Source organism: Salvelinus alpinus, chromosome 24, assembly GCF_045679555.1.
Source record: "Salvelinus alpinus chromosome 24, SLU_Salpinus.1, whole genome shotgun sequence".
NCBI lineage: Eukaryota > Metazoa > Chordata > Actinopteri > Salmoniformes > Salmonidae > Salvelinus > Salvelinus alpinus.
Window position 1 is genome coordinate 6,131,898 of NC_092109.1, and position 23,609 is coordinate 6,155,506.

General features: G+C 43.4%; 1 protein-coding gene across 4 annotated transcripts in view; it reads left to right on the forward strand.

The window, feature by feature from the left end:
• The window catches only part of arhgef28a (Rho guanine nucleotide exchange factor (GEF) 28a), a 110,551-nt gene that overhangs the window by 5,882 nt on the left and 81,060 nt on the right, over positions 1 to 23,609 (forward strand). For 3 of the 4 annotated variants that reach the window (XM_071363378.1, XM_071363379.1, XM_071363381.1), the window contains exon 2: positions 14,216 to 14,259. In XM_071363378.1, the coding sequence (XP_071219479.1) occupies positions 14,216 to 14,259 (44 nt within the window). Of the gene's footprint in view, positions 1 to 3,895; positions 4,195 to 14,215; positions 14,260 to 23,609 lie in introns of those variants that run through there. The other variant, XM_071363380.1, reaches the window with a different exon arrangement.

Consider the following 23,609-nt stretch of genomic DNA (forward strand, 5'->3'; position numbering starts at 1 on the left):
AACCTTATGAGCAGGCTTCTCTGGGGCCTTGTTGCCAGCAGCGCCAACAGGCCTGCTCACAGCGCCTGGGTCCTTTGTGCCTCCCGTGCCTGGTCCTCTGCCTCCTGCTGTTTGGTGCTGGACTACTGTAGCCCATGACGTGATTTCACACAACACAACCAGCCATGGCAGAAAGAGAGGGGGTTTTGTCCCGGGACACTCTTTTGTGCTGTTGTTTAGTTTGTTTGTTTTCAGAGTTTCTAATGAAGAAGGCCACGAGTTGTAGTCCGTCACTGCCACAGTAGGGACACCAGGGGGTCTGGAGAATAAAAAGCTTCCAGGTCAATAGCATGGAGCAAATCGCCTCGCTCTAATATCTATGTCAGTTATCACACGCAACTCCGGCCTCAGTCGCCTTGTTCCCCCAGCGTGTGAAGGGCACTCGCGTGATAAGTCTGCGCTCTTGCTGTGACCACAACTCATACTCCTCACGGCATCTACAGGATAGCCTACTGAGTTGACTGTTAACTCGACTAACACTCGGCCGTTGAAAGAATGATGCTGAGCTGACCTCAACCCTCTAGCAGGCTGAACTATGTTAAATCTGATTATTGGTGCATATTCATTTATGCCTGTAAAATGCCACAACCACAATTTATTCTAATGTCTTTCACATGTAATCTATGTGAGTAAATGTAATCAGAATGATAATATATCATCATACATTCTTGACTTTATAACAAAAATTGGATGTGGCAACCAGTCCCAAAATGTTGCTGAAACAGACTGGCAACCGGGCTAATAGAGAACCATAGTGTTTTTTAAACTGCTTGTATGACAAATATATGTTGATAACATTAAAAAATAAATGTCAATGGATGTGTAAGAGGAAGTTAAACAGATCTAGTCCCAGATACCAAACACCAATTGAGTAAAGAGCTTGGGTAAAACCTGAAACTTAGATCTGCACCTAGGGGCTACCTACCCCAATCTTGTTATAATTTTTCCCCAGTATGTGATGACATCTAATGAACACATGGTGGCAGTATAGACCAATCTGACACACCGGCACTTGACTTGCAACGAATCAAGTTCATGATGAGTAAGTGAACTGAAATTGCTGCTATTGAATGTGACATCAAACAATGAGTTGGCGAGTCTGATTGTACTTAAAGCATCAGAAAGTGTTTTTTTATTGTCTTTATGAAATAATAATATTTAAAAGTGTATTTTTCCTGTACTGTGAGTATAAGAGATGCATTTGAGATACAGTATATGCAGTCATGTACTCTCATGTCATCTATTGTGTCCAGTTGCACATGTGGGATTAGTGATTTTGACTGCAGATGGCAGAACTGGTTCAGTCCAATAACAACGATGAATGAAGTGTTGTCATCCGAGGGGCCGAGTCCTCTGGTTTTCATTTCACACATTTCTCCATTCATTCAATAATTGCTGCAGGCAATTTGGGTTACAAGCTGTACTCAATGGTACAACTGTAGTGGTCTCTGCCTGGTATTTGACTGTTTCCCCAGAACCTGCACGCATTATAGGCCTACTCATAGCTTTATATTTGTTTATGGTTGTACTGCTGCTACTGCTGTTGTTGCTGCCAATGAGCTGTAGCCTTAACTGATTCTCCAGTCCATGTTTGCTCAATTTGAGTTAATGGGTTAAGCAGGAAGGGCGGTAACTCCATTTGGACTCCCTCTCATTTCCTCCCGTTGCTATGGGCACTAGTATGAGTAATGACCTTGTATACATGAGTGCAGCAATAAGTTAGTGGAGAACAGCAAGATATGTTTTCAGTATGGGAGGGGGTTGGGCTCACTTATGGTAGACCATATGGGAGGGCAAGCAGTGCAATAGAAAGTGCAACAGTCACTAGCCTTCCCATGCAAATGAAGTGTTTTGGATGGCATACAAATATAACTCCCCATGGAAATAAATTCCGTACAAATTCATTCTTATGTTATTAGTTTGTATTTAGGCTACCTTTCTACCATGTAATGGGCTACTGTAAAAATAAATGTTGGAAACATTTTCAAAAGACTAGGCCTACTGTCTCTTCAGGAGGCACTGATAAGGGAACATATTTTATTTTCTATTATTTTCTACAGGGCCTTCAGAAACTATTCATACTCTGATGTATTCCACATTTTGTTGTGTTACAGCCTGAATTCAAAATGGATTAAATCATTTTTTCTCTCTCACCCATCTACACACAATACCTCATAATGACGAAGTGAAGACATGTTTTGAGAAATGTTTGCAAATGTATTGAAATACAGATATATCATGTACATAAGTATTCACATCCCTTTGCTATGTGCTTCTACAAAGTATTGACTCAGGGGTGCTAATACTTATTTAACCCTTGTGTAGTCTTAACATTCTGTATACTACCCTTGTCCTAAGGGTAAAAAATGACCCGCCTTAACTAAACCCCTAAAATAAACTAACTTAATTGAATTCTAAACCCCAAATCTATTTTGCATGAAGAAAGAACCTGTCATTCATCACAAACTTTGAATATCTGGGTTTTCCATTTTCACAATGCAGAAAGACTGCATTTAATCAGAAGACACCACTCGTTTTTATTACAACATATCTGTCATAATTGTTTACTTTATTATTATTATTATTGCTAAATGTACTGCATAGGTGTAATCATAAGATCTGAAGATAATGCATCGTGCTCTGGGTTCTTCCCCATCTTCTTCTTCAGATACCTCCTCCTCTTCTAAATCATTGTTCCCTTATTCCTCCTGGACATCTTAATAAATCAGGTCTACGACCTGTTGGGCACTGAAAAGTGCACTCATGGCTTCAGCAAAGAGAGATCTGGGGGGACTGTCATCTGCAGAACCTTTAAAGCCTCTGACTGCATTCCCCGTTAGTAAACGATGCTTTCAAGAAATGTTTATTTTGCCTGAAATGGTTTTTATTTTGTCTGTGAACTTGAGTCATGTGTTGGGTTGTGGAGGGGAGATGCTGCACGTGCACAAGAACGTTTTTGTGTGCTACTGATTGAACTCAGACAAAACTATCTCAATTTCTCATTCTGTGTGTCTTTGGTTTTTGTGTTGTGTAAATTATTTTAGAACTGCCAGGTCAAAAATGACCCTAAGACAATCTTTGTACCCTGGTGGTGTACAGCTTTCATGGAAATATGAACAAAGACGATGTTTCACTTTATCTAATGTTGGGGTCACTCTAGGAAAAGTCATCAAAATTCAAGTTGAAAAAATATAATTTAGGGGGTTTTCTCTGCTGTTAACATAGCGGCGGGTCGTTTTTTTTTTTTTACCCTTAAGACAACACAAGGGTTAAATGAGATTTATATATTTCATTTTCAACAAATTAGCAAAAATGTCTAAAAACATGTTTTCACTTTGTCATTAAGGGTTTGTGATTTACAAAAAAACAACGATTTAATATATTTTGAAATAAGGCTGTAACACAACAAAATGTGGAATAAGTCAAGGGGCATGAATACTTTCTGAAGGCACTGTACGTACATAGCAAACCGAGTCCCACTCACCACGACCCCACCTGTGCATTAAAAGTGTAAATCAAGTGGCGTCATGTCTCCCATCTCATCCAGGTCCGTGGACACGTGACGGTGTTATTGACCCGTAGAGGGGAGACCTGCAGCTTCACTGATCAACCCTGTCAACACAGAAAATATTAGATTATTATTCATTTCTTAAACGAGAATGTCACTGTAAAATAGCTAGCTACGTCCTAATCGGCAGCAAACCCCGAGATCGCAGCGCGTTAAGGGATTCAGAAGGGGCGTGACATTGATGGAGTTCGATGCGCCTTGATTTTTGTGTTATTAGCACATAAAACATGGTGCTTATTTCTACATATAGTACATAATTAATGACTGGGTTGTCACTGATGGAGGAGGGGCTGGACCACCACGCACCGTGGAGGAGAGGGCCGGCAGAACGAACCTGGCAGCGGTGCTTAGGGAAACCCAGTTCTCCAAAAATAAAGTTTGCCTACACTCTTCGTACCGAACTGAAGACTTCACGGAATAGATTCGCAAACTGTCGTGTTATTGCTCGTTTTTACTATTGCCTATTGGGGGAATTAGTAAACGTTAAGACTTTTAGGAGATAGATAGGACGTTGGAAAGTGATCGCTCAACTTTCTACACAGGAAGCGCTTTCAACAAGTCTAGCGAACAGAGCGCGGACGACTCAGGTAAAGTCAAATCCGACAACACAATGTAGCGCTTTGCATCTAGTCTAGCAAACAAAATATAGACAGACAATTTGTAATATATAACCCCACTCAATATTCAAGCAGTTGTATGCCAACGCTCTTCCAATAGTACATTGGCATAGGCTAGCTGACTGCAGGCAGATGTTACAACGCGTTATAAATACGTATAACACGGTGTACTGCTGAGCTTGGGCTCTCTAGAGAACAGTTCCTCTCAAGGTTTCTTCCATACCTTTGCAATTATTTGCCACTGACACCCAGAGCTTTTCTTTCTAGACACTTGGGTCCAGCCAGGTTTTTGTTAAACACTTTGTGACAAATGCAATACAATGACAAAATGTGCTGCAGTGTTAGTTCCTAATGTATTGTTAGAGGGAGGTCATTTGTTCCATAAGGTCTTGGATAAGGATCTATGTTTTGGACTCTAGTGAGAGTGTTGATAATGCATTGCGTATAGAGCTGTTTCACTTTCTTGTACACTTAGGAACAAAAGGTGCTATCAAGAACCTAAAAGGGCTCTTTGTCTGTCGCCATAGGAGAACCCTTTTTGGTCCCAGGTAGAACCCTTTTTGGTTTCAATGTAAAAACCCTTTTCACTGAGGGTTCTACATGGAATCCAAAAGGGTTCTTTCTACCTGGAAGTGGAACCGAAACGTTTTTTTTCTTCTTTTAACTGACCTGGCACGAGAAGGTTATTTTCCACATTATCTCAGGTTCACTGGAGAGAAAAGTAAGAACCATATTCTATTGAAACCTGCTCCTTAATAACATACAACAGAGAACATTTCCACAACCATAAAATCAATCATATTTTCATACCAGCTATCTTCTAAAATGTTGTGAAGTGACGATAATGGAGCACTTGTCAGGATGACATCGTTTTAATAGGTTATACTGTCTGCAACTTTAATAGCATCATAAATCAGGTTGAAAAAGCCGTGTCTAGTCGTTTTCCTATCTTAGTTCACCTGCGTATCAGCCCTTACTGGAGCAGAATGATTCTGTTTCCTCGACTGAGGACTCATAATGTGCTTGTCTTGGCAGCTGTGTTACATTGTCATCATTCCAGCTTGCATCCCTTTCTCAGGGGCCATGAATCAACACATACATGAGCATTTAGCTAAATGTTCCTGAGAATCATTTCTATCTCACAACCACACCTGTGCCAAATGCACCAAAGACAATGAGCTGCTACATTTTGGAATTACCAAACGGTATGGCGAAATCAAGATTCACCGGTTCAGGTAATGTACAGTTGACGTGGGTGATGTCATGTGACAGAACACTCTCAGGACCTCTCAGGATATTGACATTTGAAAATATTTGGGTACATGACCAGATGTCAAAGCTTGTGTTCCTTCTGGTTTTGACGTGTTTGTTCTCTATTGTGTAGAGAGTGACTGGTTAGTCATTGTTCACATAAGCTAGTCTCCTCAGGCCCCGTGTCTGGCTAGGGGCCAAAATCAGGTTTCTTACACGCAGACGCACTGAAGAGTAGAGCGGTCAGGGTTAGGAGGACGTCACAACACCTGAGGCTTTTTCAAGGTGATGCAGGGCACAACACCTGAGGCTTTTTCAAGGTATGCAGGGCTCCAAATGAATATTTTCCCAACGTAAAAAAAAGTTAAAAGCACAACATACAATCTAGGTGCAACAGAATATACATATTTTTTAAATTGAGATATAGCAAGAGAAGTCATTAATTAATTTATATGATCATTGATCTTTTGAAAAAGCTATTTCCTTATTTCTGTGCCCCCAAATGTTTAGATATACTGGTAAAGTAACCAGGTTGTTAGCTAGCTAATGAGGTAACATAACTGAACAAGGTGTAAACAAATGCCTGTGAGTGGTTTTGGAGCAACCCACAACATGGTTTATGAAGGCCTAAAAACAACCTTTTTGGTCCACCAACCACTGTGGCAGGTAGATGAAAAAATCTACCAGCCACTCATTACCTGCCACTTATAATTATTACCAGCCAATGTATTTATTTGCCATAATAACACCAACAACAAATACGGTGTCTCAGTTTTGTTTTTCCAGATTTTGGATTCCCCCCAGATTTTCTTCAGGTTTTCACACAGAAAAATCACTTATTTTAATAGAACATCCGATTTTGTTGTTTTTCTAAGTCCACAACAACCCTTAAACCACATCAGGAGACGACCTTTGAGGTCTGGGAAGAAAATAAAAAACACATTTTGGAGGGTATAGTTGCCCTTTAATTTAATTTGCGTACCTCTAGAGACCGTTTTTTTGCATGGAGTTTTTTTTCCTGTACTGAATTCACGAAATACCACCCGATTTGATACAATTCCACATGACATTATATCATTCTGCCAGGGTATCCTGCTTTGCAGTTAATGGTGTGCAGTTACCGGGGTAACGGGGCTCTCCCGTGGTGTCTGAAAAAAGAATAGAAAAGATGAGAATCTTCAATGTCTCTTCGCTAGCAGTTCTTTCCAACTCAAACTAACATTGTTTTGTTCACATGCTAGGTTGTTTTCCAATGTAAATATCCAAGAAACACGAAGACAAAGTCACACTGAGTATGTTTACATGAGCGCTAATAATCAGATTTTATACTGATTATGGCTCTAGGCCGAGTGTAGCATTTGTCATGTGAACACTTTACTCTGCTAATCTTAATCGGTGTCAATTCAAAATCAAAGTAAGCATACACTGATTGCCCAGAAAAGCAGTTGTTTCAATCTTTTTAATTATTAAGACATGTAAACAGCTTAATTTGTGTTGTAGCAGTGTATTTGATATGCGCATATGCCAGCAATGATAGTGCAAGCCTCCCTCCTTTGTGTGAGTGAAGAAAGTGCGGGAAAATGTATAGTTTTCACATACAGACTTTATATGTACGATCTCAGAATCAAATAGGCTTTGCAAACATTTATTTAGATTGGCGATATTCTGCGTTTATTTAAATAGGGACTATGCAGAAATTTCCATCTTTGCCTGGTTGCTAAAATTATAATAATTCGCCAACCTTTTTTTTTTAACTAGGCAAGTCAGTTAAGAACAAATTCTTATTTACGATGATGGCCAGGGGCAGGACGTCAGATTTTTACCTTGTAAGCTCAGGGATTCGATCCAGCAACCTTTTGGTTACTGGCCCAACACTCTAACCACTAAGTTACCTGCCGTCGTAGCAAGTATAGTATAGAGAACCATTGTACCATCTAAACCGCCGTGAAATATAATTTCCATAACCAAAAATATTGTATTTTTAGCTGTTTGAAGCTGGTGTACAAACTAAAGACTAAAAAAGAAACTTAAGGGAAGCATAGAAATATTGCATATAGAACAGATCTACCGCTTCTTAGACTTGCTTTCAATGAGAATGACAGATATATAGCTCACATTTCTATGTGAATTTGGTCAGGTGACCTAAAAAGTTACATATTGCAGCTTTAAGTCCCATCAGGTAGCCTGATTTCAGATGTGTCCATTAGTGATGCGCAGGTTGATTCATAACCCACAGTCACTGTGGTTATATCCGCAGGGCGGGTAGGTTTAGGGTCATGAAATATTATTTTAGGATATCTGGCATTAGTGCGAAATTCTAGGCTATAGGGCCTAACTGTACGCGCATTAAATAATCCTACACACCAATCACCAAATGCTTTTGGGAACGAGCAAAAAAAGTTAACATCTATTAATGGAGGCAAAAAAAAAAATGTCGGAGTTTAATTCAATAAGAGAAAAGCTGCGAAATGGAGAGTAAAGAGTAAGTAAAGTAAAGAGAAGGGAGGGCCAGAAAAGTAATGTTTTGAAAAGATTTGTTGAAGTGGTGAAAGAGGATGATAGCAGTGTGATGATAGCAGTGTGATGTGGGATGATTGTGAGGCACTATACCATTTCGACAGTCACAAGATGGATTTCAAATAGGCTTGACCTGTAGCCTACTGGTCAGATGGGTTAAATAGAAACTAAAATCTGGACACTGACTGTAGGTCTATAACCTCTCACATAGCCTTATAAACTCCTGCAGAATTAAGCATTTCTTGCTGGTGAACAAACAGCTGACCCGCGCACCACAAGTGTCCATATAAACAGGATTATTAGGGGAAATCATTCTTGTTGCAAAGCATGCAAACGTTTTAAACAAACTATTATATTGATCTGACTATCTACAATAATCATATTATTGTGTGCATTTAACCTAGAGGGGCTATCAAGATTAACCAGTGTGAAGGAACAAACCTTGATTAGGGAGTATTAGGCAGAAATGAGGAAAAGCGTAGAGCAGCACCCTTGGCCGAGGGTGTGCCAGTGTGTCCACCCCTAGTGGTGCAGCTCCTGCCAGGGCAAAGAACAGCGGGCAGTGTGCAATACCCATGTTCCCTTTGGACAACAAGTCCGCTCCTACATTCAGTACTCCCGGGACATCAGTCACGCGTAATGAGAGGAGTTGTGCTCTGTTCCACAGAATAATCTTGACAGGCAGTCTCTATGTAAATGCAGAGAGTGAGTGCCACCCTGGCGGTTGATGTATGCTATCACAGTCGTATTGTCTGTCCTGACCATGATGTACCGCTCTTCCCTCGTGAACTGGGCCCCATCCCGTGAGTGTTGCTTCTGTCGTCAACACCTCACTGACACTACCCCTAGGAGAGTGCCTGTAACGAAGATGAAGGGGCTCCTCCAGTGGCGGAGGACCGAGAGACAGACTGTGGTCACCTTTATCCTTCGATGTAGGTGACAAAGTACACAGGCACTGGGCAGAGACCCAATGCTGGAAGTCTCTCATCCTCAGTAGTCCCAGTGGTACTACTGAAATGGTGGAAGCCATCAACCCCAGCACTCTGAGACATGTTCTGAACAGGGCAAAACACTGATGGAACGACGTGATGCGGCTGACCGATAGTGTGGTCCAGAAGAGATAGAATCCAGTCTGACACCCAGGTGTTCTTTCTAGTCTCTGAGTGGGCACCAAACAGCTCTTTTTCTGGTTGATCTTGAACCAGGATGCCAGAGCCGCTTTCACACACTTGCTGAACGTCTGGGTGGCTAATGCAAGCCCGAAGGAGACCGCAAGGTACTCGTAGGCCGTGCCCTGGAAGGCGAACCCGAGAAACCTGGCAGAATGCTAATGTGAAAATAAGCGCCCTGCAGGTAAACTGTGGTGAAACAGTCACCTCGACGAATAGAGCGAGACAGCACGTTGAGCATAAGGAATATGAACTTCCTCAGATGGCTGTTGAGGACCCGTAGGTCCAAAATGGAGCGTTGAAAGCGGGTGGTTTCATAGCAAACTGCAGTGTCTACCCCTTTGTGACTGTGGACAGGACCCAGGGCTGGACTGTGCGTGTGTGCCAGTTCACTGCTCTTGTAGCGAGTTGCCCACAAGTTATTTTTCAAACTTATTTCATTTGCTGCTTCACATTTCTCTAGTTTAGGCTACTTACCGTAATGAACGATATCGGCAAAATGCCTGCGATAAGTGATCGGTATGGTCTGTGTCGATGTATTTTCGGTTTATCATCCCGGATCCAGAGTTGAGTGAACTCCCTCCATCTTCCCTGCGGGTGGAAACATAGGAATGAGCCGCTGCACGGGGGAATAGGGCTCTTGGAGCGCAAATGTGCCTCTCCCCCGTTTTGTTGGGGGAGCAAAGTCTGCGTTCAGCCCAAGAGGGGACAGGCCAGAACATGATGTGAACTGTTGACTGCCCCTCTCTGCCGCTGGGGACTGACCTCTTCTTCGCTCCAAGGGAATCAACGGGGCGGGGCCTCGTTGCAGGTGCAACGAAGAACCGCTTCCCCCACTGGCTGCCTCTGTTATTGGGTCTTGACTGGGGGCTCGCAGTCTGCAGCGTCACAGGGGTTTTAGTGGCCCTAGCGCCAATGTACTGCCCTCTCCCTGCCACGAAGCCATGCTGTCTTCTTGCTGGGGTTCCACGGTTCCCAGGAATGTGAGGCAAGGCGAAGTTGAAGGCTTCGCCCTCCTTCTTGTGAAGTTCGAACCTCTGCCGCATGGCGGTGGCCTGCCGCCCGCCCAAACAGTTCTTTGGGCTCAACAGGAGCATTGAGGAAGTTTGCCTTCTCCTTGTCTGATAGGCTGGACAAACTCAGCCAGAGGGGGCTCTCCCCAACCACCGCAAGGCTCATAGTGCACCCACGGCTTTAAATGCCGCCTCTGGAGACACAGAGGTTTTTATACAGTTGAAGTCGGAAGTTGACATACACCTGAGCCAACTAGGTGTATGTTTTTGAATTCAGTTTTTCCTGACATTTAATCCTAGTAAAAATTCCCTGTCTTAAAAAAATGTGAAATGTCAGAATAATAGTAGAGCGAATTATTTCTTTCAGTTTTTATTTCTTTCATCACATTCCCAGTGAGTCAGAAGTTTACATACACTAAATAGTATTTGGTAGCATAGACTTTAAATTGTTAAACTTGGGTCAAACGTTTCGGGTAGCCTTCCACAAGCTTCCCACAATAAGTTGGGTGAATTTTGGCCCATTCCTCCTGACAGAGCTGGTGTAATTGAATCAGGTTTTGTAGGCCTACTTGCTCGCACACGCTTTTTCAGTTCTGCCCACAAATTTTCTATAGGATTGAGGTCAGGGATTTGTAATGGCCACTACAATACCTTGACTTTGTTGTCCTTAAGCCATTTGCCACAACTTTGGAAGTATGCTTGGGGTCATTGTTCATTTGGAAAACCCATTTGCGACCAAGCTTTAACTTCCTGACTGATGTCTTGAGATGTTACTTCAGTATATCCACATAATTTTCCAACCTCATGATGCCATCTATTTTGTGAAGTGCACCAGTCCCTCCTGCAGCAAAGCACCCCCACAACATGATGCTGCCACCCCCGTGCTTCACGGTTGGGATGGTGTTCTTCAGCTCGCAAGCGTCCCCCTTTTTCCTCCAAACATAACAATGGTCATTATGGCCAAACAGTTATGTTTTGTTTCATCAGACCAGAGGAAATTTCTCCAAAAGATAAGATCTTTGTCCCCAATGTGCAGTTGCAAACCGTAGTCTGGCTTTTTTATGGCAGTTTTGGAGCGGTGTCTTCTTCCTTGCTGAGCGGCCTTTCAGGTTATGTCGATATAGGATTCGTTTTTACTGTGGATATAGATACTTGTGTACCTGTTTCCTCCAGCATCTTCACAAGGTCTTTTGCTGTTGTTCTGGGATTGATTTGCACTTTTCACATGAAATAACGTTCATCTCTAGGAGACAGAACACGTCTCCTTCCTGAGCTGTATGACGGCAGCGTGGTCCCATGGTGTTTATACTTGCTTACTATTGTTTGTACAGATGAACGTGGTAACTTCAGGCGTTTGGAAATTGCTTCCAAGGATGAACCAGACTTGTGGAGGTCTACAATTTGTTTCTGAGGTCTTGGCTGATTTCTTTTGATTTTCCCATGATGTCAAGCAAAGGGGCACTGAGTTTGAAGGTAGGCCTTGAAATACATCCACAGGTACACCTCCAATTGACTCAAAATATGTCAATTAGCCTGTCAGAAGCTTTTAAAGCCATGACATAATTTTCTGGAATTTTCCAAGCTGTTAAAGGCACAGTCAACTTAGTGTATGTCAACTTCTGACCCACTGGAATTGTGATACAGTGAATTATAAGAGAAATAATCTATCTGTAAACAATTGTTGGAAAAATTACTTGTGTCATGCACAAAGTAGATGTCCTAGCCGACTTGCCAAAACGATATTTTGTTAACAAGAAATTTGTGGAGTGGATGATAAACAAGTTTTAATGACTCCAACCTAAGTGTATGTAAACTTCCGACTTCAACTGTATATGCGACAACGCAGATTTTCTCCCCGAGATCATGGTTAGCCGTCCCGATGCATAGGAGGTTGCCCATCTCCTGTAACAGGTCCGACCTGGTAGGCCATCTGTACGGATGTGTTATTAAATCAAATTTTATTGGTCACATACACATATTTATTGTGGATGTAGCAAAATGCTTGTGTTCCTAGCTCCAACAGTGCAGTAATATCTAATAATTCACAACAATACACACAAATCTAGAAGTAAAAGAATGATGTTAAGAAATATATCAATATTAGGACGAGCAATGGCGGAGTGGTATTGACTAAAATACAGTAGAATAGAAACCAGTATATACATCTGAAATTGTTAAAGCAGTGTCGTTGGCAAACTCAGTCCATACTGAAAGTGCCACAGACTTGTAGACCTTCTGGATTGAGACTGAGAAGCTTTCCATCTTTCCAGGAAGGGAAATGCTGGTCAGAGAGGAGACACAGCTGGGGTTGTGGTGGTTGGTTCCATAACTCTGAGGGACACACAATGGTTTTATCCTCGAGTTAAAGGGATACTTTGGGATTTTGGTAATGAGGCCTTTCATCTACTTCCCCAGAGTCAGATGTTTGTGTCTCTGTGTCCAGTATGAAGGAAGTTAGAGGTAGTTTCACGAGCCAATGCTAACTACCGTTAGCACAATGACTGGAAGTCTATGGGTATCTACGAAGCGAATTCTACTCAAAGCAAATCTTTCCTTTCGGTCAGTACTCCCGTTCGGTAGCGTTATGCCTTGCAGTTCGCCTGAGAACAGTGAAGCAGGAAGACAAGGATCAAGTCGTGCTGAGGAAAGCTTATAGAGAGCGAGAATGACCAGAGCGCGGGGCGTGGGGAACTGATAATGAGTAGGGTCTCTCCTCATTCGCCACTCGACCTGTCTGACTTTGAAAGATGTTGTGTGATTGGACCTTCCGTAGTGATAGGCTTGTCCAACGATATCCCATAGTGAAACAAATATTTGAAAGAGAACATACAGGTTATTCTATATCAGATAGTGACACACATAAACAGCGACCCTACACACACAAACTGTTACGCTGCACCCATATTACGAAAGTTCAGTTTTCTATCCATAGTTCTAAAGTTTTTTTCTGACCCCGCAGACATGAGAGTGATAACACCATTATAGAATGATAATATCCTGAGTGACAATAACAGAAAATAGCAATACCTGTTACAAGATCATGAAAATCACGCCCCAGCCCGTGGCATCAGGCACCTTATCTATTGACAAGGATACATCTGACTACATTAGCAACCGTCAGTGAAAAGGACAGTGAAATTCATTTCCTGTGACATCCCTCCAGCACACCACTCAGAGTATCACCTGTCAAAATCTCTGGGTTTTGATGTCATTTGAGGGACTTTTATCATGTAACGATAGTGGAAAATGTAACTCATAAGACGAGGAAGATTTCTTGGTTGCTTTCCTCTATGATAGTTGTTTCTCATCATTCCCTTGTCTAGACTGAGCTATACCTCTATAGGGCTGACAGCATCTCTCTTTCACTTTGAAGTCATGCAGTATTCACACACACAAACAGCTGAGAGTGTATTCAGACCGGATCAGGTGTATGCAGGTGGCTAAAGTTACACTTTCAGCACAGTGTCCTCCATTCCTGCAACCTGCCACAAAATAGAAAGCGAAACACAGCAAATAATGTAGCCTGCAAAGACCGACTGCACACTAAAGCCTTCCAACGTTAGCTGATTCTCTAATTCTGGGAAAGTTAAGGTAAAATACATGTATTCTAGACACCGACAGACAGATTGGATCGCTCTTTCCCATGGAGTAAAAAAGCCAAATATGAAGGGACGGGGAGGAATGGAAGGAGAGATAGGATAATAATGAAAGGATAACGGTGTTTCATAGAAGACCTCATGTTCCGACCATACCAGGGTGGAGAGAAGATTAGGTTGTGGCTCACACGTAGAGTAGAGCCTTGTGGATGCTGTAGCTCTGACTGCCCAATTTAATAAACTGCTTCAGTACTGGAATTACTGTAGAGAGGAGTTTGGACAAAATCTGGGATATATTTTCCTGGCATGCTGATCATTGTTTTGATGATACCAGTGTGTTAATCAGATGTATGCAGGGTTGTTGTTACCTATTGGTTATTACAGTTGTACTATGGTTGTAATAATATATATGACCGTGTCACTTTTCTTCTTATTGGTTCATCAGATGCTCAGAACATGGAGTTGAACAGAGGAGAAGTGCCTCTATATGTAAGTACTGCTATACTGTTTATTCTCTGTGTGTGTATGTGACTACCTGTAATGTTTCTCCTCAGCTACCTCTCTCTCTCTATGCCCTTTCATTTTCCCTCTCTCCGTTTCCTCTCTCTCTGTTTCCTCTCTCTCCGTTCCCTGTTTCTCCCTCTGGTTGGTGGTTGACTGACTTGCGTTGTGTTGAGGTTGGGCTGCAGGTGAAATCTAACCCTGGTGTGTTACACTCCCCTGGGATAGAAACCTTCACATCCGGCCTGTTCTCCAGATGGACAAGGCCTACTGAGACCACTAAAAGCCCATTATTTTATACATACTTGTGTGTGTGTGAGAGAGAGGCGGCATGTGCGTGTTTGATAAATAGTGTGCTCAAGTGGTAAGGAAATAGGGAGAGAGAATGAGAACTATAAAAGATGAATCTACTGTTTATTGGTTCTGAGCAGGTAGGCCCAGACCTGAGTGGCTATATGTTTATTCTAAAGGTCAGTACATGTGTTTTCTATTTGAGGCGAATTAGGAGTGAGTTCTCAGAAGGTCATTTTAAAGCTTCTCATTTATTTTCATTAAATGTGTAATGACTCGCTCTCTTACTCTCTCTCTATCTCTCTCTTACTCTCTCTCTTCCCCTCACTCTCCCACTGCCCATTTTTCTCTTCCTCTCTTCTCCTGTGTGGTAGAATCCTGGGTGGGTGGGCCAGCCAGCCGGCCGGCCGGCCAGGCGCTGAAGGTTTGCCAGATATCTGGAGGACAGAGTGAGAGTAGAGTATCCGTTTGTTTTTACTAGTTTACCAGTGTTTCAGAGTTGACCTGAAGACGTTTTCTTTCTGTTATTGAGAGCCTGGTCGCCTGTTTGGTCTGTAAATCTGTCTGCAATAAGCAGTCATGGAACACGTAACATTCATGATTCATATCCTAGTTTTCTCTCGTTGTTTAGACCGTTATCTCTGGTTGCAGAACTTAAATTCTCTAGTGAGCCGTGACATTTTTACAACAGTACAGTACTCGCTGTTACTTTGAATGTACTCACAGACACTCACTTACTCTTACTAGAGTTGACTAGGTTTTACCATGTTTCAGTTGAACTCTCACTGGTGTATGTCTGTATGGCCAAAAATGTACCGTAAAGGTTGAACCTATACATCTGTGTTACAAGATGAAGTGTAGTCTCCACCCTGAGGTCATAGCGCTGCCTCTGCAGCACGGCTCCTCTCACCTCTGAATGAGAGCCAGACTTAAATGCTCTGCTTTGTGGATGTAGGCTGTGCTATATTTCACTCATTTAAAGAGTGTTATTATAACTGGCCTGTAAAAGTGTTATGGTGTAGCGGTCCTGCACAAAGACAACATAGAGCCTTGCCTCTCACCACACCAGAAAGTCCACAATCGGTACAATGAACAAACGGTAGTATTGATAGAAGTTCTCACTGTGTAACTGCCTGTGTCTGGTCTGAAGGGGTGGTTTGTGCTGTGTGTGGAACCTTCAGACTGCGATTTACTGAGTTTGAATGAGATGAAGTGTGTGTGTGTGTGTGTGTTTGTGGTATGTGTGAGGTGATCTGGCAGTGCGTTTGTTGGCTGGCTATGAGAGATTACCTGGTAGACGACTGGCAGGCCGCTGGTGATTTGCGTTAGAAGGGGAGAATGTGAGGGATTCTATTTAAGTGATAATGCCAGAGAAGCCGGTGTTGGGTGGATATATTGCCACGGGTGTTGTGCGGCCCGAGATGAAGTCGAGCCAATATATCCTCCAAACACCGGCTCCAAGGGCATTAGCACTTTTATACAACATATTCAAATAATGATTTGCATATTTTCATTAAAAACGTTATTTTGATGCCATTTCATGAATATTTTCATGCCATTTCATCCTTCCACAAGATATAGTCCCGACACAAATCTAGGGTTGCTACCCAAGCCGGCTGGTCGTTCGTTCTATCGGTTCGGTTGCCAGAGACACGACCCAGTCGTTAAGTCTTTTTGTTCTGTATCTATGGATGCAACCCAGTCGTTTGTCCTAAAAGTTCTATTTCCATACAGGCTGGCAATGTTCTTATCCCTTGCTTACTAGCTAGCCAACTACGGCTAACTTAGTCATGTCAAACAGTGCAGCCAGAATAACAAAAAAGTATCTGCATTTGCATTTGTTTATGCTGTTTTCTAGTGACATTTATTTGCATACATCCATAAAAATGAGCTAATGATGCACGATTTCACCTGGCTCTCTCGTCAGGACACTGTTGTTCAGAGGAGCTAGCCAACACCACAGCTAACACAATCACTTCAAACTGAAGCTAGAATGACTGCAAACTAGCTTCATTTCGTTTCGTTTTACCAGTTTCTTTTATTGATATTTCTTTGTATATATCCATAAAAATGATGCTGATTCATGATTTCGACTGGCTGAGAAAAGCTGCCTGCCTGTCTGTCATCCTGACACTTTCATACTATGCCACAGCTGAGATCGAATTTGAATATTGAAACAATATTGCAAATGTCAGAGAGACAGACCAAGGTTTATTCAAATCTCCGCTGTTGAAAACTAAATGTTAGTCTAAAAGAAGTGTGAGATAATGTCTAGATGCTTTTTATAGTGGAGATCAAGTTTATAAACTGCCTGGCTGGGCTGATGAGACAGTGGATTTGCGCAGTCAGATGGAACAGAGTAAATAGGCCTTTTAATGTCATAGATTTCGCCAGTGGTAACTTGTGAAATAGACACCGGCTGGAATGCGGTTTTAACCAATCAGCATTCAGGATTAGACCCACCCATTGTATAAAAATAGTTAATTATGATTATTTAGAACCACTTTAACAAAGAGAAATGAAAGGTATACATATTGGTGTGTGTGTGTGTGTGTATATGTGTATCCCAAGTGCAATTATGCTATGATAGAGGGGGTAAGAACTGCTGGTTGAGTCAGTATTAAAACTTGGGTCTCTATCTACTGTACATACAGTTGTGGTTAACGATTACTATAACCTCTGATTCTTTTTAGCAGTGGTGGAAACGGTTGCAGAAGGGAGGGGGGGGCACGGCTTAACTCTGTCTGGAATTGCGACAGGGAGAAAAATCAGCTTTAAATTTGAGCAGCTTTAAAAAAAAAAATTATCCACAGATCTGAGCGAAAATGTTGCGGTGTGAAAAAATACTCTGATTGTCTAGCTTTTATTTAGGTGATTTCTAGTTCACAAAGATGATATAAAAAAAATATATACAGTCGGGGAGCTTTACTAAGTACTTTGTATGACACTAGCCGATTTAACTGTACACGGAAAGCCTTTTTCCATCCCAAAAATGGCTTAAACAAAGCATGTAGAGGTCTGTAATTGTTTATTCAGTGTGGTCACCACTAAATCAATACTGTGAGAGACGCTGAACCTTTAAGTGCATCAAATCCATGAAGTTAATGCTCATTGTCATGCTTGGTTTACGTAATCTGGGAATTACAGGGCAGTTTTATCATGTCATGCCTATAAGTCATTGGATGATCACCTAGCTCAACCAGTAGAGCAATAGATGTCACGGCTCTCATCATGCACCTGTCTAGTGATTGTCTTTACGACGCCACTCCTGGTGTCACCCATCTTCCCCATTATCTCCTGTGTATTTATACCTGCGTTCTCTGTTTAAAATCGTTACCTGTACAAACTGACACCTGTCCGACTCAGCTCACTCAGACCAGACTCCGCAACACCATCTCCTCCCAAGGAGCCACCATTGGTAGGCACGAGGAGTTGTGGCCAAATGTCACGACCTAGCTTTGGACAAATTGCCTACTAGGCAGTCTACCACGACGATAACCTCCGAGTCTCTCAGTAACCCGGCTGGTAGCAGAGCCGTCACCCAGGTTTCCCGGGAACCACACTTACCTCCTCCGGAGCGCTACGATGGAGATTCCAGAACCTGCCGGGCCTTTCTCTCCCAGTGCTCCCTTGATTTCGAGTTGTAGCCTATTTCGTTCCCCTCGTACCTCTCGAGGATAGCGTACATCATTCTGCTGATGTCCAGGAGGGCATTCTCCTGGGCCACGGCGGTGTGGGAGCAACAATCCACCGTCTGCCTCAGTCTGGAGGTATTTGTGGCGGAGGTGAGAAGTTTGAGGCTCCGGTGTCCGGGAGAGAGGCTGCCCAGAGGTTACTCCAGCGTTGGCAGGACTCCCTCAGTGTGGCACTGAGGACTATGCATTGGAATTCCGCAAGCTAGCAACGGAGGGTGCCTGGAACCCTGAAGCGCTGTTCGCCACGGAGTATCGGTGGAAGTAAAGGACGAGCTTGCAACCCGGGAACTACCGACGGATCTCAACTCACGGATCGATGGGCGGCTATGGGAACACAGAAGGGAGAAGAGGTTTGATTGTGGTCCCAATCGCTCACTCAAGGATCCCACCTTGTATGTGATGGACTCCAGAAGTCCCCGGCGTCTACGTCCCCGGGAGGATCCGAGCTTACCCGAGTTCCTCCAAGAGTCTCCGAAGACTGACGATTTACCTCTTCCCGAGCGGATGCAGCTCGGTAGGGCTAGGCTGTCTCCAGCCGAACGGGTATGCAGACTTAACACCCAGTGTTGTCTGTATTGCGGTACTGTCGGTCATTATGTGTCTACCTGTCACTTCAAGAGCCCTAACTCATTGGTAGGAATGAGTACTCTGGCGCGTCCTAAGTACAATTTAGCTTCCCCCCCTACTCCATGCCACCCTGCTGTGGGGTGACCAGTCCAAGTCTCTCCAGGTACTCATCGACTCGGGGGCCGATATGAGTCTTATGGATGTTGCCCTGCCGTCCGAGCTGGGCATCCCCACTCAACCCTTCTCCTTTCCCATGAATGTTAGAGCGCTGGACGGGCATTCTATAGGCTGGGTCACCCACCATACCACCCCCATCAACCTACGAGTGTCGGGGAACCACAGCGAGACGATCCAATTCCTCCTAATTGAGTCTCAGCAGGTTCGTATGATATTGGGATTCTCTTGGCTCCAGCGACACAATCCCCTGATTGACTGGTCTACTGGTGCCATCGTCAGCTGGAGCCCGTTCTGCCACACTCATTGCCTGAAATCAGCTCTGCCTCTCCCGGGACGTCTTCCTGAGTGCTTGGAAATTGCCCCGGATCTCTCCGCCATTCCCGTGGAGTGCCAGGAGGTACTCCGGTAGGGGTTCAATAAGGCCCGGGCCACTACGCTTCCGCAACACCAACCAGTAAACAAGGATGTTAAGCCGGATGCTCTGACACGCCACTATAGCCCTGCGGCTACACCCCCGGAAGCCGAGACCTTTCCCCCCTGCTCCAAGATCATTAGCCCCTCTGCTGTTCATCCTCTGTTGCCCTGTACCCTCCGTATACTTCCTACTTTTCAGGTGTCTAAACCCATGTCTCACAGCCCTTTGCCAGGTGGCGTCCCTAGAGGGTGGGTACTGTCACGCCCTGATCTGTTTCACCTGTCCTTGTGATTGTCTCCACCCCCCTCCAGGTGTCGCCCATCTTCCCCATTATCCCCTGTGTATTTATACCCATGTTCTCTGTTTGTCTGTTGCCAGTTTGTCTTGTTTGTCAAGTCAACCAGTGTTTTTCTCAGCTGCTGCTTTTCCCCAGTCTCTCTTTTTCTCACCCTCCTGGTTTTGACCCTTGTCTGCCTGGACTCAGAGCCCGCCTGCCTGACCACTCTGCCTGCCCTTGACCCTGAGCCTGCCAGCCGTCCTGTACCTTGGCCCCACTGCTCTGGATTATTGACTCCTGCCTTGACCTGTTGTTTGCCTGCCCCTGTTGCTGTAATAAACATTGTTACTTCAACACAGTCTGCACTTGGGTCTTACCTGAAACGTTATAATGGAGGCCTTTTGAATGCAAGCAACTATGATAAAACACATTAAGTCTACCACATAATGTGTGTGGCTACATTGCACAGAAGACCCACTAATACAATTATAATCTTCTGCACCAATCATTCAGTGCAATAGCCTTGGGACAAGGTTTTTAAAGACTTACGTTTAGACATGATGGTAACTTTCAATTTTGTGTATCGTTCTTCATACATGGTATCAGTAGGTTTGCACAAAAAATTCAGGTTACTTTTACAAATAAGTCCCTGTAATGCTTATGATGCCATGCGAGTTTGAGTGTCAGTCATTTTGACTTTTACATTAATGTGTCATTAGTGTGCTAGATTTGTTCAGAGGTATGTGGCTCAGGCAGTGTACTGTAACATTTCTCTGTTCCGATGCGCGCACACACACACAAAGCCACCCTGAAGACCTCAGTGTGATTCACATTCTGGAATGTACATCAATGTTCCCATTGCCTTGTCATGTGCATAGGTATAAAACACTGTTTTATATCTATCGTCATGTGTGTCTTCCTTATCGTTCTGGATTTTTTTGTTTTTGTTTGTTTGGCTTGATTGATTGTCTTTGAGTAATCTTGAAATGCTTTTGGGTGTAGGATACTCATATATATATTTTTTTAACCTTTTATTTAACTAGGCAAGTCAGTTAAGAACAAATTCCTATTTTCAATGTTGGCCTAGGAACAGTGGGTTAACTGCCTTGTCAGCTCGGGAATTCTTCGATCTTTCGGTTACTAGTCAAACGCTCTAACCACTAGGCTACCTGCCGCCCCAGGGGTAGCCTGCTGTATAGGTGCTGAAAGTTGGTATGGCAGTAGAAATGTCAGAGTTCTATGTTGGAATGGCAGAGTTCTAAGCACTATGGCCTCAGATGATCTTTGATGTAACAATGGCGCCGGAGAAGAAGGCTGATGTTTTACGTGTCCCCAACCGATTGTGTTTTTGTTCGTTTATTTGCAACAATTTTTTTTACTTATTTTGTACATAATTTTGCCGCTACCGCCTCTTATGACCGAAAATAGCTTCTGGACATCAGGACTGCGATTACTCACCACGGACTGGCAGAATCCTCTTTTCATTTAACGAGTCTGATGAGCCCGACGCGAATGATATACGACTTTCTCGGGAACAGGCCAGATCCCCATGATTTGCGTGAAGAAGAGGCGGAGAAAAGTGGCTAGAGGGCGGGCTGCCTTCTGAGAATTCGTAGACGATCGAATAAACGCCCACTTCCTTCTATTCTGCTAGCAAACGTGCAATCTTTGGAGAATAAAATCAATGACCTACGCGGAAGATTAAACTACCAACGGGACTTTCAAAAATGTAATATCTTACGCTTCACAGAGTCGTGGCTGAACGGCGTCATTTCAACATACAGCTGGCTGGTTATATGTTGTACCGGCAGGATAGAACAGTGGCATCTGGTAAGACAAGGGGTGACGGACTATGTGTTTTTGTAAATAACAGCTGGTGCACGATATCTAAGGAAATCTTGAGCTATTGCTTGCCTGAGGTAGAGTATCTCATGATAAGCTGTAGACCACACTATCTACCTAGAGTTTTCATCTGTATTTTTCGTAGCTGTTTACATACAACCACAGACTGAGGCTGTCACTAAGACAGATGAGCTGTATTCCGCCATAAGCAAATAAGAAAACGCTCACCCAGAGGCGGCGCTCCTAGTAGCCGGGGACTTTAATGCAGGGAAACTTAAATCTGTTTTACCAAATTTCTATCAGCATGTTAAATGTGCAACCAGAGGGAAAAAAACTCTGGACCACCTTTACTCCACACACAGAGACGCATACAAAGCTCTCCCTCGCCCTCCATTTGGCAAATCTGACCATAATTATATCCTCTTGATTCCTGCTTACAAGCAAAAATGAAAGCAGGAAGCACCAGTGACTAGATAATTCAAAAAGTGGTCAGATAAAGCAGATGCTAAGCTACAGGACTGTTTTGCTAGCACAGACTGGAAAATGTTCCGGGATTCTTCCGATGGCATTGAGGAGTACACCACATCAGTCATTGGCTTCATTAATAAGTGCATCGATGACATCGTCCCCACAGTGATTGTGAGTACATACCCCAACCAGAAGCCATGGATTACAGGCAACATCCGCACTGAGCTAAAGGCTAGAGATGCCACCTTCAAGGAGCGGTACTCTAACCTGGAAGCTTATAAGAAATCCCACTATGCCCTCCGACGAACCATCAAACAGGCAAAGCATCAATACAGGACTAAGATCGAATCGTACTACACCGGCTCTGACGCTCGTCGTATGTGGCAGGGCTTGCAAACCATTACAGACTACAAATAGAAGCACAGCCGAGAGCTGCCCAGTGACACGAGCCTACCAGACGAGCTAAATTACTTCTAAGCTCTCTTCGAGGCAAATAACACTGAAATATGCATGAGAGCACCAGCACGATGTGAGTAAGACCTTTACACAGGTCAACAATCACAAGGCCGCAGGGCCAGATGGATTACCAGGACGTGTAGTGCGAGCATGCGCTGACCAACTGGCAAGTGTCTTCACTGACATTATCAACCTCTCCCTGTCCGAGTCTGTAATACCAACATGTTTTAAGCAGACCACCATAGTGCCTGTGCCCAAGAATACTAAGGTAACCTACCTAAATGACTACCAACTCGTAGCACTCACATCTGTAGCCATGACGTGCTTTGAAAGGCTGGTCATGGCTCACATTAACACCATTATCCCAGAAACCCTAGACCCACTCCAATTTGCATACCGCCCCAACAGATCCACAGATGATGCAATCTCTATTGCGTTAGAAGGGGAGAATGTGAGGGATTCTATTTAAGTGATAATGCCAGAGAAGCCGGTGTTGGGTGGATATATTGCCACGGGTGTTGTGCGGCCCGAGATGAAGTCGAGCCAATATATCCTCCAAACACCGGCTCCAAGGGCATTAGCACTTTTATACAACATATTCAAATAATGATTTGCATATTTTCATTAAAAACGTTATTTTGATGAATTTATTCATGACATTTCATCCTTCCACAAGATATAGTCCCGACACAAATCTAGGGTTGCTACCCAAGCCGGCTGGTCGTTCGTTCCATCGGTTCGTTTGCCAGAGACACGACCCAGTCGTTAAGTCTTTTTGTTCTGTATCTATGGATGCAACCCAGTCGTTTGTCCTAAAAGTTCTATTTCCATACAGGCCGGCAATGTTCTTATCCCTTGCTTACTAGCTAGCCAACTACGGCTAACTTAGTCATGTCAAACAGTGCAGCCAGAATAACAAAAAAGTATCTGCATTTGCATTTGTTTATGCTGTTTTCTAGTGACATTTATTTGCATACATCCATAAAAATGAGCTAATGATGCACGATTTCACCTGGCTCTCTCGTCAGGACACTGTTGTTCAGAGGAGCTAGCCAACACCACAGCTAACACAATCACTTCAAACTGAAGCTAGAATGACTGCAAACTAGCTTCATTTCGTTTCGTTTTACCAGTTTTTTTTATTGATATT